The 17,475-nt window shown below is 40.6% G+C and overlaps 1 protein-coding gene across 2 annotated transcripts in view; it reads left to right on the top strand.

Moving 5' to 3' along the window:
- Positions 1 to 17,475, top strand: part of mysm1 (Myb-like, SWIRM and MPN domains 1) — a 107,423-nt gene that overhangs the window by 70,057 nt on the left and 19,891 nt on the right. For both annotated transcript variants that reach the window (XM_070886942.1, XM_070886943.1), the window contains exons 12-18: positions 718 to 806; positions 2,160 to 2,214; positions 2,321 to 2,371; positions 4,463 to 4,537; positions 5,045 to 5,233; positions 6,838 to 6,970; positions 16,423 to 16,528. In XM_070886942.1, coding sequence (XP_070743043.1) covers positions 718 to 806; positions 2,160 to 2,214; positions 2,321 to 2,371; positions 4,463 to 4,537; positions 5,045 to 5,233; positions 6,838 to 6,970; positions 16,423 to 16,528 — 698 coding nt within the window. The remainder of the gene's footprint in view (positions 1 to 717; positions 807 to 2,159; positions 2,215 to 2,320; positions 2,372 to 4,462; positions 4,538 to 5,044; positions 5,234 to 6,837; positions 6,971 to 16,422; positions 16,529 to 17,475) is intronic.

The following is a 17,475-nucleotide window of genomic DNA, read 5'->3' on the forward strand; positions in this document are numbered from 1 at the left end:
GTGTGGGAAATGTGAACTAAATGTGAAAGTTTAATGCATTTGTTTCAAGAATATTTACTGAGTCAGCTCCTAATTCATTCAGTAAATAAGGCAATCCAATCGGAATTCAGTAACGTGAATATTAAGTGCGAAGCTTGAACAATCTTGAAGATTGTGTGTTCATCTGAACCTCTTGATTCGATTGCTGTTGATTTATTTGATGTGTGTTTTAGTCTTTATGCAGTCTCAGGTGATTTAGGAACATGTCTTCCGCAGCATTGCCAGGTTATTTTCATGAGTGAATTATCATATCTTCACTGAGCAGTATACGGTAATAGTCTTCAGACGTGGGGAGAGTGGGGGCAAACTCTCAAAGTTTTCTTATGGCGAGGGTAAAACTCCCTCTCTTCAAATTTACTTTCTGCTCTTTCTCATAGCCAGGCAGGCAGTGTTCTCCAGGCCTCCATCAGTGGTACTCTGAAATGGTATATGATAGCTGCTGGGCTGACTGTCCCTCCCATTTTAACTTCCTTTCCTGTTGAAGAATACCCAGCAACTGCTCAACATTTCCCCCAGTAGTAACACAACCAAGATCAGGATGTAGGGAACTCGGGGCGCCAACCGGCATGCCATATGTTGGCCATTGGTGCTCCAGCTCCCCACCGGGCTGCCTGTCAAACTACAAACATCTAACATCAGATATCACTGGATAACTGAATATTTTTTGTGAATTTTTAGCATCTCACAGCAGAAGAACTGGCCAGGAGGCACGAGGAAGAGTTGAACAAACCTCCAAAGCCAGCAAGAGGCCCACGCCTGTCAAAGAGGTATAAACTCTTCAAGCATTACAGTTGAATGTGTTTTTAAATCACATCACTGAGAAACTGATTTGAGATAACCTAATTGTAATATTTGCTTTTTACGTTAAACTTACCTTTGGGTTCCAGTTATGCAGAGGTGCAGGAATGTGCCACATCCTAAGGTTAATCTTAATTAGCTATGTGTGTTGCTAGTTGTGGAGGATAGAGGCCACTCCAGGTCTCTGCATGTATACTTTTGCTACATTAATATTTTCAAGGCACGCAGAAGCAAAAATTGCATAAACTGCTCAAAATTATTTTTGGTGTTTTCTTGTAAGTTTGGAAGAAGATTTCTAGGGTTGCAAGTGGCTTTGTGACTGGGATCCAGTTGCTGTGGTCAGTTAGGAAATATTTAAAAGTCTTAGGACTCTCGTACGTGTGGTGGAGACTGTTTAAAATTAGAAAGAATTTTTCACTTTTAACCACAGCATACCTTTACTGGGATCGAAGCAAAGCTATATGCAATCATGACAAGTGCACGAATTTTTGTTTCTAAACTGTTTTATGCCAGAAAATTGCAGCTATTTTTGTCAGAATGCTTGAAATGAAACAATATAAGATAATAAACAATAGGACCAATTTTTAACTCCCTCTGCCTGGTGGAAACCAGGAGGTAGCAGAATTAAAATCATAGTGGCGGACTTGCAGCCTTATTTCCCGACCACAGCTATATTCCCCGGTATTTTCATGGGCAGCTGATGCGCCTGCCTGATTCGGACGGAAGTCTCATGAATTGATACAAATCTGGATTCTATGAAGTACATGAGAATGCAATGCCGTTTTAATGGCCTACTGGGTGGAGTATCCATGGAGGATGCTCCACTCAGTAAAAAAAAAATGGCAGTGCAGCAGAAGATGCCCAAATAGTTACATGTTTCGTTTTCTTGTGGGGCCACAAAAGCAGGACTGCTCCTCCGGGTTGCACGAGAATAATGTGAGTTTCTGCCCCAGGCTTCCCCATGATCGCAACACCCGCCCCCGGAATCTACCTGTATCCTGGCCCAGAGTTGGCAAACTGCATCGGGATGGTCATTAGGGATGTGCAGCTATCCGCATGTATGTTAATGAAGCCCAGCCCTTGAGATGGCCAGACCTCCCACATGAGAGATTGGGCGACCGACTGGCTGCTCAATAACTAAAATCCGCCCTGGTATCTGTTAACTTTTCCCCTTGGCTGATATACAGAAAGCCAGAACTTTTTAAAGCAGTGTAGAAACAAACCACTGACCAAATTCGGGCTTTTATTTAAATGGTGTTTTCTCTCCTATTGTTTATGTTCCTGTCTTCGTTAATTTGATTATTTTGCCTCATTCTCCTTAGCTCTCTTGACCCTTTCCAGCTGATCCCATGCCACTGCTTCAGTGAAGAGAAACCGGTATGAGTTTTATCTGTCGATTTCAGATAAAGATGATGCTTCTAATTTGTTGTATTTATTTTTAAAATTCTTGTATACCTGTTGGTAAATGGTGTTTTCATTTCAGGAGCCATTTCAAGTGAAGGTATCAGCGGAGGCATTGCTGGTGATGGATATGGTAAGCAAAAAGGACAGTTATGTTAATCATTTTGGACTGAATTATTTTCACCATGCAGCGTATGTATACATTGCTGTTAACGTGATATTATGTAACATTGTAATGAAAATTATATTGCACAGATTAATAGCAGAATCTTAGCATTATTGCAACAAGTGCTTAATAAATACAACAGGTCTTTGAAAAACTTCATTATGTTCATGTAAAAAATATGCAAATGTCAGTATCCTAAAATTCAGTGTAATGCAAAATAAATTCCTCAAATCTTAATTACATTTTTTATACTGCAATATTTAGAAAAATGCTTTTAATCTGTTAAATTTCAACCCATCTACATTAATTAGTTAATGGAAAATCTGGTGTGTTAATTGTGTCGAGGTTGGTAAAGAAATGCCATAGAGTAATATCTTAAAAATTGAATTCAATGTGTATCATCTTAATATACAAAATGTAATTCTTCATTAAGTAATGCATTTTGGGAACCAAAATAAAGTATGAAACTCTTCAAAAATCAAATTGTAAGTATGTAAAGTGCATGGGAGCGAAGCACAAGTTGTGAAATGTGCATTAAGCAACTTGGTCCTCTCAGCAACACTTCAAATATGTTCCTCTTCAAAATTAGTGCCAAATGTTGATGGTGCTTGTGAGTAGATTGTGTTGTTGAATGTACCACAAGCCAGTGACTGTATATTTGTGCACTCTATTCTTAGTAGAAGGGATACAGCAGAATTTAATTACAGAAAAAGGTGTCTTACAAAGGCTTTATACGGTAAACTCATTCTGACTACAGGAGCTCTGAGTTCAAAATACACTCATTGAAATGGCACATTAATTTCAATGGCAGACTACTTAGGTGCACAATTCAGTTGAGTATACTTTTAGTTGGTAAAATCAAAGTGCATTGCTTAAGCATTGAGCATTACCTGGGCAGAACACAGAAAAGAAAATATGTGATGGGGAGGATTGCACAGTTCGTTCATTTCAATGGAAGGAAAATCAAGCAAGTTCTGTTACAGATGGTATTTATAATGCAATTTCTGTAATTTGAAATGCTTTGCTCAAGCATGCAATTGTTTGGTGTAACAAGGAAGATGGAAAGCTAACATGGAACAATATACGGTATGTACAAAGCACTTAAAATTACAGAAATTGCATTATAAATACCATCTGTAACAGAACTTGCTTGATTTTCCTTCCATTGAAATGAACGAACTGTGCAATCCTCCCCATCACACATTTTCTTTTCTGTGCTCTGCCCAGTTAATGCTCAACGCCTAGGTGGTTAAGATGAAAATCTACCCCTTGGTTTCTTGTAATTAGTGTAACAAGTTCACTGTTGAGAAAAAAACAAATGATGAAAACAATCCCCTACCCACCCAACCCCCATGGTCTGCGGTCTCTTTGTAGACTCTTTGCAGGTCGATTCATTGGGTAAAGGATTCTTAAGATGTAAAGTGAGTCGCAAAGTTATTTGGATAATAATGCAAATAGACAGCCTCTTCTAAAAATGTAAAATCTAGAGTCAAATCCAGGTTGGCTTGTTCCATGCAAAATATATGATGTGCATTGGGCTTTCTGTATTGAATCTTCTACAGGGTTTTAAAAATTAATTTTGTTACAACCTTGTAGCAACCTTCCCTCACCCCCCAATTCAGATTTTGTGTTCTTTTAAGTTTTGCTTTTACCCATTTAAAGCAGTATTGAGCTTAAGACAATCCTGTGATTAACAAGAAGTAATTAATTCTCCACTCATCCCCCTTGTATCGCCTCAGTGATGTGTATTGTGTATGAATTTGTAATGTTAGGAATTGCATGCACAAACCTGTGGCTTGCAAGTCCATGTAGTGACTTATTAGACCACGAACGTTCAGGAAAGCCTCTACAAAAAATGCCTGCTTATGGAAGAATGAGTGCACACAAAATAAAAGAAAAGAAAATTCTATTGGCATTACTAGGTAATTGTATCAGTTATACATTACTGGCACACTATTTCTGCAACTTGGTTTAACAGCAATACTGTAGGTGCATGTTAATTTGTTAAACTAATGTTTTTTTCTTTATGTTAGAAGTAATCTTCTTTACTCTGTTTAGCATGCCCATGTATCCATGGCAGAAGTGATTGGTCTATTAGGTGGGCGATATTGCTCAGGAAAGAGAGTATTAGAGGTAAGCATGATTTTGGATTAGGTTTTAACGTCCTCTGTTTTCCCTCTTCCCTTCCCTTCATTATCAGGGAAAGAAGTTAGGTGTTCAGCAATGTTCCTCCTAACCCAGTCGTAAGGTCCCGCGCAGGCTGCCCACCAACTCAGGCTGCTGGAAGAGATACCATGCAGCAAATTTAAAGGGACCGTGCAAAAAAAAATTAGGGAACATTGGTGTTTAGGGTCTTTTTTTAATTTAGTGCATAATTTTACAACAGTATTAACAGACTTTTAAAAGACCATTAAAATTGGCACAAGAAACTGAATGGATACGTTTAATAATCTGTTACTCGGATTTTGAACAATGTGTGGCAAATGAATGAAAAACATTTAACTGATGGCTAAAATAGAAATGTTAAATTAATGGAGATTGATAGCGATAGGGAAACACTGTTCTGATGACAAGAAAATGATTTTGACATCTTTGTGAAAAATGTTCTAAGTAAAGTAAGAAATTATTTCCTGTTTACAGATCTGTGTTGCAGAGCCATGTAACAGCCTAAGCACAGGATTACAGTGTGAGATGGACCCAGTGTCACAAACACAGGCATCAGAAGCTCTGGCTGGAAGAGGGTACAGCATTGTTGGATGGTACCATTCACATCCAGCATTTGATCCTAATCCATCCTTAAGGGACATTGACACCCAGGCTAAATACCAGGTACAAACTCAGCAAAAGTCCAGTATTTAAAAAAATGTACCACCCATGCCTCAAAGATTTAAAGAGAAACAGTTTAAATAAATTTTTCATGTATGTTTAGCTACTGGCTATGAAAACACAATTATGCAATGAGTTCTCGTTTGCCCTGAATAGGCATCATAAGATAAACCTGTTTCTCAGGTTTATGTATTGTGTATTTTCTTTGATATTAATGGGGAAAGAAAGTTTAGGGAGAGTACTTTTTGTTCCATTACTTCTCTCATTTTTGATGATTCTGGTACTATATTTTTTTTGTCTGTAAACCTGTTTCTCAGGTTTAGCAATTCAATAACTACTCTATACTGAAAAAGCTAGAGAAGCAATAATTAGGATGTACTGAATTTAGTAATTTGCAAAAAAACTCTGAGCACATATTTACCCATTCCATAGTTTAGTGGCACAGTATTTTTGAGGATTTGTTGGGGATTCTGATCAATTATAAGAAAACAAATCTCAGCATCCAACAATATTACTATACAATAAGGTATTCTGAAATGTGACCAGAGTTGGAAGCACTGCTAGTTTTTCCTTCGCCTGCTCCATTAGGTAAACAGCTCAAGTTAGATTTTCAAACGAAGTGATGCTTGGGGAGTTGGCATAGCTCCAGCGAATCATCTCCGCCATTCTGGCATTTTTTGGGTAGGTGTATTATACGCAAATGATGGGAGTGCATTGATGTACTTGTGCCTTAGCAACACCTGGCCCAAGGGATCGTTGACGCATCGAAAATCAAAGCAGGCTCCACAGAAGACATTACAATTCCAAACTTACTTCAGGGATTGTTTAAAAGTTAGTGCATGAGTACTTAGAATACCCCATATCAGTTAAATGCAGTAAATGGAATATAAAACATGCACACAATTGGCTTGGGAATGATGGTAGAGGATAAAAGCACAATGAAATGAGGACTAAATTACTGGCTTCGACATGCCAAGTTCATCTTTGACATCCAGCATTACTATGGGTACCAGAGGGGTCATTTAAATTTTAAAGAGATAGAGAGCCAGTGCAATCTATCGTTGGGTGATCAATTGAACAGCCAAAGGCAATGTCACATTTTATTTAATGATTTAATTCCTGAAGCCCGCTACAGCCATTTTCTACTCCTTCTTCAGGCACAGACCATGATGCCAACCAAAAATATTCAAATGATCCTGACTCCTGAAAATTGGCCACGGTCAAGAGACCATCCTTACAATAGGCATAACCCATGCCGACTGCACTTCCGCCAATGTAACAGTCAAGAAAAACATCTAGCCTCTTCGGTGTTAAGCCTGATAATCTTCTGAGATAAGTTATTTGCCATCTTGAGATAGCCTGAGATGTGAATATACAGCAAGACTAAGATTCAAACTCAGGTTTGTGGTTCATAGTGCAATGTGCTATGTTATACCACTAGTTGCCTTGTACAAAAATACTTTACAATGAAGGTTTCTACAATCATTATTATGTGCAGGGCTTTTCCCGAATATCCTACATAGTGTGTCATGGTTTGTATGAAAGACATCATTGCTCTCATTTGTTTACTATGCACAAGTCTAATTACAGGTTTCTATGCATTTCAGAATTACTTTTCACGTGGAGGAGCTCAGTTCGTTGGGATGATCATTAGTCCGTACAATAGTAGTAACTCCTTGCCTTATTCCCAGGTCACGTGTCTTATAGTTAGTGAAGAACTCAGCGTAGACGGCCGCTTCCGTAAGTATGGATAGTTGAGAACTTTCCGCAGGATTTTCAGGCAAGCAAGACAATATTTGCCCTACCCCTCCTGCTCTTCCTCCTCCTCCGCTGCCATCACCACCCCGGAATATTTCAAATCTGAACTTCACACATACACCTGAATTTCCATGCTTCCATGAACATGCCTATTGACTTGCTAACAGGAACATAGGAACAGGAGTAGGCCATATAGCTCCTTGAGCCTGTTCCGACATTCAATGAGATCATGGCTGATCTGTGACCTGACTCCATATACCCACCTTTGTCCCATATGTGAGGTCAACCACCTTGGGAATAAAAAACACAGTAAAAGGGAATATTATTTGAATGGGGAGAAATTACAACATGCTGAGGTGCAGAGGGACCTGGGGGTCCTTGTACATGAATCCCAAAAAGTTAGTTTTCAGGTGCAGCAGGTAATCAGGAAGGCGAATGGAATGTTGGCCTTCATTGCGAGAGGGATGGAGTACAAAAGCAGGGAGGTCTTGCTGCAACTTTACAGGGTATTGGTGAGGCCGCACCTGGAGTACTGCGTGCTGTTTTGGTCACCTTACTTAAGGAGGATATACTAGCTTTGGAGGGGATACAGAGACGATTCACTAGGCTGATTCCGGAGATGAGGGGGTTACCTATGATGATAGATTGAGTAGACTGGGTCTTTACTCGTTGGAGTTCAGAAGGATGAGGGGTGATCTTATAGAAACATTTAAAATAATGAAAGGGATAGACAAGATAGAGGCAGAGAGATTGTTTCCACTGGTCGGGGAGACTAGAACTAGGGGGCACAGCCTCAAAATAAGGGGGAGCCAATTTAAAACCGAGTTGAGAAGGAATTTCTTCTCCCAGAGGGTTGTGGAATTCTCTGCCCAAGAAAGCAGTTGAGGCTAGCTCATTGAATGTATTCAAATCACAGCTCGATAGATTTTTAACCAATAAGGGAATTAAGGGTTATGGGGAGCGGACGGGTAAGTGGAGCTGAGTCCACGGCTAGATCAGCCATGATCTTGTTGAATGGCGGAGCAGGCTCGAGGGGCTAGATGGCCTACTCCTTTTCCTAATTCTTATGTTCTTATCCCTTAATACCTTTGGTGAACAAAAATCTATCAATCTCAGATTTAAAATTAACAATTGACCTAGCATCAATTGCCATTTGCCAAAAAGAGTTCCAAATTTCTACCACTCTTTGCGTGCAGAAATGTTTCCTAACTTCACTCCTGAAAGTCCTTTGTGTATTTTTTAGACAATGGCCCCCTAGTCCTAGACTCCCCATCCCATGGAAATAGTTTCTCTCTGTCTATCCTTTCAGTTCTACTTAATATCTTGAAAATTTTGGTCAAATCACCCTTGACCGTCTAAATTCCAGGGAATACAACCTTGTTTTTATACTCTCGCCTTGTAATTTAATTCCTGGATATCATTCTGGTAAATCTACACTGCACTTCCTCCAAGGCCAATATATCCTTCCTAAGGTGTGGTGCCTAGAACTGCTCACAATACTCCAGGTATGGTCTAACCAGGGCTTTGTATAGCTGCAACATAATTTCTAACCCCTTGTATTCTAGTCCTCCAAAAGGGGCAAAATGTGTTAAAAAGACAAGCCTGAAGGCTCTGTGCCTCAATGCGAGAAGTTTTCGGAATAAGGTGGACGAATTAACTACGCAGATAGCAGTTAACGGATATGATGTAATTAGCATCCCGGAGACATGGCTCCAGAGTGACCAAGGCTGGGAACTCAACATCCAGGGGTACTCAACATTTAGGAAGGATAGACAGAAAGGAAAAGGAGGCGGGGTGGCGTTGCTGGTTAAAGAGGAAATTAATGCAATAATAAGGAGGGACATTAGCCTGGATGATGTGGAATCGGTATGGGTGGAGCTGCGGAATACCAAAGGGCAGAAAACACTAGTGGGTGTTGTGTACAGACCACCAAACAGTAGTAGTGAGGTTGGGGACAGCATCAAACAAGGAATAAGGGATGTGTGCAATAAAGGTACAGCAGTTATCATGGGCGACTTTAATCTACATATTGATTGGGCTAACCAAACTGGTAGCAATGCGGTGGAGGAAGATTTACTGGAGTGTATTAGGGATGGTTTTCTATTCCAATATATCGAGGAACCAACTAGAGAGCTGGCCATCCTAGACGGGGTGATGTGTAATCAGAAGGGACTAATTAGCAATCTTGTTGTGCGAGGCCCCTTGGGGAAGAGTGACCATAATATGGTAGAATTCTTCATTAAGATGGAGAGTGACACAGTTAATTCGGAAACTAGGGTTCTGAACTTAAGAAAAGGTAATTTCGACAGTATGAGGGGTGAATTGGTTAGAATAGACTGGCAAAGGACACTTAAAGGGTTGACGGTGGATAGACAATGGCAAACATTTAAAGATCACATGGATGAACTTCAGCAATTGTACATCCCTGTCTGGAGTAAAAAATAAAACAGGGAAGGTGGCTCAACCGTGGCTAACACGAGAAATTAAGGATAGTGTTAAAACCAAGGAAGAGGCATATAAATTGGCTAGAAAAAACAACAAAGCTGAGGACTGGGAGAAATTTAGAATTCAACAGAGGAGGAATAAGGGTTTAATTAAGAGGGGGAAAATAGAGTACAAGAGGAAGCTTCCAGGGAACATAAAAACTGACTGCAAAAGCTTCTATAAATATGTAAAGAGAAAAAGATTAGTGAAGACAAACATAGGTCCCTTGCAGTCGGATTCAGGTGAATTTATAATGGGGAACAAAGAAATGGCAGACCAATTGAACAAATATTTTGGTTCCGTCTTCACGAAGGAAGACACAAATAACCTTCCGAATGTACTCGGGGATAGTGGGTCTAGTGAGAAGGAGGAACTGAAGGATCGCCTTATTAGGCGGGAAATTGTGTTAGGGAAATTGATGGGATTGAAGGCCGATAAATCCCCGGGGCCTGATAGTCTGCATCCCAGAGTACTTAAGGAAGTGGCCCTAGAAATAGTGAATGAATTAGTGATCATTTTCCAACAGTCTATCAACTCTGGATCAGTTCCTATGGACTGGAGGGTAGCTAATGTAACACCACTTTTTAAAAAAGGAGGGAGAGAAAACGGGTAATTATAGACCGGTTAGCCTGACATCAGTAGTGGGGAAAGTGTTGGAATCAATCATTAAGGATGAAATAGCAGCGCATTTGGAAAGCAGTGACAGGATCGGTCCAAGTCAGCATGGATTTATGAAAGGGAAATCATACTTGACGAATCTCCTGGAATTTTTTGAGGATGTAACTGGCAGAGTGGACAAGGGAGAACCAGTGGATATGGTGTATTTCGACATTCAGAAGGCTTTTGACAATGTCCCGCACAAGAGATTGGTGTGCAAGATTAAAGCACTTGGGGTAATGTACTGATGTGGATAGAGAACTGGTTGGCAGACAGGAAGCAGAGAGTCAGGATAAACTGGTCCTTTTCAGAATGGCAGGCAGTGTCTGGTGGGGTGCCGCAGGGCTCAGTGCTGGGACCCCAGCTATTTACAATATACATTAATGATTTAGATGAAGGAATTGAGTGTAATATCTCCAAGTTTGCAGATGACACTAAACTTGCGTGGTGGTATGAGCTGTGAGCAGGACGCTAAGAGGCTGCAGGCTGACTTGGACAGGTTAGGTCTGTGGGCAAATGCATGGCAGATGCAGTATAATGTGAATAAATGTGAGGTTATCCACTTTGGGGACAAAAACTCGAAGGTAGAATATTATCTGAATGGCGGCAGATTAGGAAAAGGGGAGGTGCAACGAGACCTGGGTGTCATGGTTCATCAATCATTGAAAGTTGGCATGCAGGTACAGCAGGCGGTGAAGAAGGCAAATGGTATGTTGGCCTTCATAGCTGGGGGATTTGAGTATAAGAACAGGGAGGTCTTACTGCAGTTGTACAGGGCCTTAGTGAGGCCTCACCTGGAATATCGTGTTCAGTTTTGGTCTCCTAATCTGAGGAAGGACGTTCTTGCTATTGAGGGAGTGCAGCGAAGGTTCACCAGACTGATCCAGGGATGGCTGGACTGTCACATGAGGAGAGACTGGATCAACTGGGCCTTTATTCACTGGAGTTTAGAAGGATGAGAGGGGATCTCATAGAAACGTATAAGATTCTGATGGGACTGGACAGGTTAGATGCGGGAAGAATGTTCCCGATGTTGTGGAAGTCCAGAACCAGGGGATATAGTCTTAGGATAAGGGGTAGGCCATTTAGGACTGAGATGAGGAGAAATTTCTTCACTCAGAGAGTTGTTAACCTGTGGAATTCCCTGCCGCAGAGAGTTGTTGATGCCAGTTCATTGGATATATTCAAGAGGGAGTTAGATATGGCCCTTATGGCTAAAGAGATCAAGGGGTATGGAGAGAAAGCAGGAAACTGGTACTGAGGGAATGATCAGCCATGATCTTATTGAATGGTGGTGCAGGCTCGAAGAGCCGAATGGCCTCCTACTGCACCTATTTTCTATGTTTCCTCGATAAGAAGGCCAGCATTCCCTGAGCCTTTTTGATTATTTTCTGTACCCGTCCATGACATTTTAATGATCTACGTACTGGATCCCCAAGTCTCTTTGGACCTTCGCTGTCTTTTCAACATTTAAACAGCACTCTCTTCCATCCTTTTTAGGTCTAAAGTCGATGACCTCACATTTGCCTACATTGAAATCCATTTGCCACAGTTTTACCCATTGGCTTAATCTATTAATATCTCTTTGCAATTTTATGCTTCCATCTACACTGTTGACATTGTTGCCTATCTTTGTGTCATTGGCAAACTTGGATATGCGGCTTTCTATCCCATCATCGAAGTTGCTAATAAATATGGTGCAGAGTTGAGGCCCCAACACGGATCCTTGTGGGACACCACTAGTCACATCCTGCCAATTAGAGTGCCTGCCTGTTATCCTCACTCTCTGTCTCCTGCCACTCAAACAATTTCCTATGCTATCATTAAGGAAGAAATAGCGGGACATCTAGATAGGAATAGTGCAATCAAGCAGACGCAACATGGATTCATGAAGGGGAAATCATGTTTAACTAATTTACTGGAATTCTTTGAGGATATAACGAGCATGGTGGATAGAGGTGTACCGATGGATGTGGTGTATTTAGATTTCCAAAAGGCATTCGATAAGGTGCCACACAAAAGGTTACTGCAAAAGATAAAGGTACGTGGAGTCAGAGGAAATGTATTCGCATGGATCGAGAATTGGCTGGCTAACAGAAAGCAGAGAGTCGGGATAAATGGGTCCTTTTCGGGTTGGAAATCAGTGGTTAGTGGTGTGCCACAGGGATCGATGCTGGGACCACAACTGTTTACAATATACATAGATGACCTGGAAGAGGGGACAGAGTGTAGCGTAACAAAATTTGCAGATGACACAAAGATTAGTGGGAAAGCGGGTTGTGTAGAAGACACAGAGAGGCTGCAAAGAGATTTCGCTAGGTTAAGCGAATGGGCTAAGGTTTGGCAGATGGAATACAATGTCGGAAAATGTGAGGTCATCCACCTTGGGGGGAAAAAAAACAGTAAAAGGGAATATTATTTGAATGGGGAGAAATTACAACATGCTGCGGTGCAGAGGGACCTGGGGGTCCTTGTGCATGAAACTCTTTTGGAGTCCTTGTGCATGAAACTCTTTTTGGAGTTTATCTGAAAAACATAAAACAGTAATCGGTGCCACCCGACCTGGATGACACACCAGACATTTACAAGGCCCCTTTTTTTTCTTTTTTTTTTGTGTTTTTCTTTTTTTTTGGTTTTTTTTTGGGCACTAAAATCAAATTTTTTCCTCCAGTGCCCCCTATAAAAGGGGAGGGGGACACTAAAAGCACCAGCAATTAAAACAAATTAAACTTTAAAACGTAAATCAAATTAAAATTTGGTTGCCGGGCGTGATGATGCACTCCAGTCCCTCCGGTGCCCACCTCTCGCGGAAGGCCGCGAGCGTACCGGTGGACACCGCGTGCTCCATCTCCAAGGACACCCTGGACCGGATGTAAGAGCGGAAGAGAGGCATCCTTGTGCATGAATCCCAAAAAGTTAGTTTGCAGGTGCAGCAGGTAATCAGGAGGGCGAATGGAATGTTGGCCTTCATTGCGAGAGGGATGGAGTACAAAAGCAGGGAGGTCCTGCTGCAACTGTACAGAGTATTGGTGAGGCCGCACCTGGAGTACTGTGTGCAGTTTTGGTCACCTTACTTAAGGAAGGATATACTAGCTTTGGAGGGGGTACAGAGACGATTTACTAGGCTGATTCCGGAGATGAGGGGGTTACCTTATGATGATAGATTGAGTAGACTGGGTCTTTACTCGTTGGAGTTCAGAAGGATGAGGGGTGATCTTATAGAAACATTTAAAATAATGAAAGGGATAGACAAGATAGAGGCAGAGAGGTTGTTTCCACTGGTCAGGGAGACTAGAACTAGGGGGCAAAATAAGGGGGAGCCAATTTAAAACGGAGTTGAGAAGGAATTTCTTCTCCCAGAGGGTTGTGAATCTGTGGAATTCTCTGCCCAAGGAAGCAGTTGAGGCTAGCTCATTGAATGTATTCAAATCACAGATGGATAGATTTTTAACCAATAAGGGAATTAAGGGTTATGGGGAGCGGGCGGATAAATGGAGCTGAGTCCACGGCCAGATCAGCCATGATCTTTTTGAATGGCGGAGCAGGCTCGAGGGGCTAGATGGCCTACTCCTGTGCCTAATTCTTATGTTCGAACCAGGTCAATAATTTGCCTTCAAATCCATTAGATTCAACTTTAGCTATCAGTCTCTTATGAGGGACTTTATATGGAAGTCCATATAAATAACATCCCTAGATATTGCCTACTGTCCACTACTTTAGTCACCTTTTTTTTTAAATCAGGTTTGTCAGGCATTACCTTTTACAAATCCATGCTGGCTCTCTCTGACCAGATGAAAATTTTCAAGGTGTTCAGTACCTCTATCCTTAATTATAGACTCCAGTAATTTCCCAACACAGATGTTCGGCTAATTGATCTATTATTCCCTGGTTTTCCACTCTCGCCTTTCGTAAATAGCGGAGTGACATGTGCAATTTTCCAAGCTAAGGAATGGTTCCTGAATCGAGAAAATTTTGGAAGATTATAGTTGGAGCATCTGCAATGTTCTCACCTACTTCCTTTAAAATCTGGGATAGAGGTTTTGGGCATTTGTCACACTTTAGTACCATTATTTTCTTCATTATTGTTTTTTCGCTTAGGTTAATTTTAGTAAGATTCCATCCCTGATTTAATATTTGTTTCCTTGGGTTATCTAGCATGTTATCCTCTTCCTCTACTGTAAATACTGATGCAAAGTACTTATTCAACATTTCTGCCATTTCCTTATTTTCATTTACAATGGGGCAGAAATTCCTCTCAAGGACTTCCCGCGGGCAAAACACTAAATAATAGACATAAAATGCGCACTTACCTGAAGCTGCTGTGCCTGCTCGAGATCCCGGTCCACAGGCCTCCTCTCCCTGTGTGTGCGCAGGAGTCAAGTGTGCCTGGACACCCAATCACAGGTAAGTAAGTATTTTCTCATTCATAGTTATAGGAGATTCGTAACTTATGAATCTCCTATTACTATGAATGAGAAGAACCCCAAAACGCACAAACACTACATAAAACTTTTTTTTTTAAAAACACCTCACACAATACACTAATAGAAATTAAAGTTGTTATACATGTTTTTTTAAAGAAAAAAAATTACCGATTTTTAAAAAAATGTTAGGGTTAGGGTTTAAAATAACATTACATGAGTGGGCGGGGTTTTAACATTAAAAAAATGTTTTTAAAATTTTATTTTAACCATGTTTTTTATAGGTTTTTAAACTCTTACACCTGAAAGTAGGCTATGCGCCTGCTTTTTTAGGTGCAAGATTTTTGAGGACATTTGCTGGGCAAGATATGCATAAATCCCACAATCTTGCCTGTGCAAATATCCTCGCTCCCGAGATGTCTACGATCTGTCAAGCTCCAACTTGACAGATCGGAAAAGCCAGTTTTCAGTGCATGCGCATTGTGCGCTGAAAACTGGCTTTTCCAATGTCTTCCCGGGTCTGTAGAAACTTCGTAAGGGCCCGGGACATCAGAATTTCTAATTATCACTGCTAGCAGTTTTCAAGGGGCCCACATTAGTCCTGACCACCCTCTTTTTTTCCTAATATAATTGTAAAAACATTTTTGTTGATTTTGATATGCCTTGCAAGTTTGTTTTCATACTCCTTTTTGTAGCTCTTACATTTTATTGTTCTTTGTATCTCTCCCACTTGCCAGGATCTGCGCTTTTGTTTCCATTTTTGTATGCTTTTTCTTTTAGTCATCCATGGTTTTTGTTGGCAAGTAGAGCTCTTTCCCCTTAGGCGTATAAACTGGTCTTTTTTTGAACATCTCCCACTGATCTTCTGTCATTTTACCCATTAACATATATTCCCAGTTTACTGTGGACAGTCTCTCTCTATCTGATCACATGGACATCAACCTGACCTAAATCTAGAATCTTATTAGCTGTTTCACGTTTCTCCGTTTCAAACACTACATTGAACTTTTATCAGATTAGATAAATGTTCACGTATCGTTAGGCTGTTAACTAAATCTGGCTTGTTACTCGTTATTAAATCTAATATGGCCTGCCCCCTTGTTGGTTCTCTGACATTGTTGTCGAAAACTATCCTGAACACACTGACATGAGTTAGTCTGCTTATCCCAATCTTTATCAAAGTTAGAATCCCCCAATAAAAACCACTCTGCCGTTGCTACATGCTTGTTTGATCTCCGCATTTATACATTCTACAACTTCACAGCTGCTATCAGGGGACCTATGCACAACTTCCATTACAATCTTAAATCCTTTTCTAGTTCTTAATTATACCCATAAAGTCTCTACTGCCTGCTTGCACCCTTTCTCATCATTGAAGTGATTTCATTCTTAATCACTAAGGCTACTCCTCCCCCTCTACCATTTTTCATATCTTTCCTGTAGACCTTATAACCTGGTATATTTTGTTAACAGTCCTTGACTGTCTTGTAGCCATATCTCAGTAATGGCTATCATATCATGCCCTCCAAGTTGAATTTGCATCTGCAATTCATTCAATTTATTCCTTATACTCCATGCTTTTGTATAATGAACACTTATTTGGGCCACACATCCTAATCTGTTCTTCTGCTCTCCTATTTTACTCGCACATTGCCTGATGTCTGATATTTACTCAATCACTAATACTATTCTAGCTGTATCTATTTTTGTAGATTTTGTTTATGGATCTATGTTTCAGTCAGTGTAGTTATCAAAGCATGTGTTCTACCCCAGTTTAATTTAAGCAAAATTCTTCACTAGAAGTTTTCCGATAAAGTTTGCAGATGTGTTAAATGTGAAGTAGTTTTTGACCCTGTGTTTCTTTTAATATAGGACTTCCATATAAGTGTGAGTTGAAGCAATTGAATGAAGAGCCTCTATGGGTGCAAATGATGGATAAAGCACGCTGGATAATGGAGAAGTACAAACTATCCCTTAGGCAAGTAATAAAATACAGATTGTTGATTTAGGGAAGGAATCTAATCGCCCAACTGTAGAGCTGTGCCAACTCCGTTTATTGTCCTGCTTCTAGATTGGCTGTAGTTGCTGGCTGTCAAATTGACTGACGCCTCACCCTTAGTGCAGCAAAATGATTTACAACTGGGGTATTCCATTCTATAATATATCACTTTTCTCTTTTCTGTGCACCTTCCAAATTCAGCAACATGCTCAACCAAGCTATCTCTTTCACTCTGAAACTACCAGTGCCTATATCCTTATATCCAGATATGTAGAGGCATTGTATTGTGTGTTGCTCCCTCCACTGGTTTAACCTTTATCTGTTCAGTACCATTGAACATCTATGCTGCTTTTCTTCTCATTCAGTTTTGGGGTTTGTTATGCACAAACTAGCTCGTTGATGAACATTTAGTTAGCTAATTTTGAGGTTGTTTATTTTCTGACACCTGGGAGTCCCTGGCCAAAGACCGCCTAGTGGAGGAAGTGCATCCGGGAGGGCGCTGAGCTACTCAAGTCTTGTCGAGAGCATGCAGAAATCCAGCGCAGGCAGCGGAAAAACCGTGTGACAAACCTGTCCCACCCACCCCTTCCCTCAATGACTATCTGTCCCACCTGTGACAGAGACTGTGGTTCTCGTATTGGACTGTACAGCCACAAAAGAACTCACTTCAGGAGTGGAAGCAAGTCTTCCTCGATTCTAAGGGACTGCCTATGATGATGATGTTTATTTCTGATGGTTGTGTAGACCAATATTTATGAATTTAATTGGCTAAAATGAAGTTTAATGTGTACCGCATAGCCAGTAAAAACTGAAATAAACTGTTCAATGTGCATTCATACTATGTCACAGAAACAGTCACAGATTCATGCTGCCTCTTGGATCAAATCAACATAATCTACCACTGAGTCAGGGAAGTATAATGATCA

The sequence above is a fragment of the Pristiophorus japonicus genome, chromosome 8 (genome assembly GCF_044704955.1).
Source record: "Pristiophorus japonicus isolate sPriJap1 chromosome 8, sPriJap1.hap1, whole genome shotgun sequence".
In the NCBI taxonomy this organism is placed as follows: Eukaryota; Metazoa; Chordata; class Chondrichthyes; family Pristiophoridae; genus Pristiophorus; species Pristiophorus japonicus.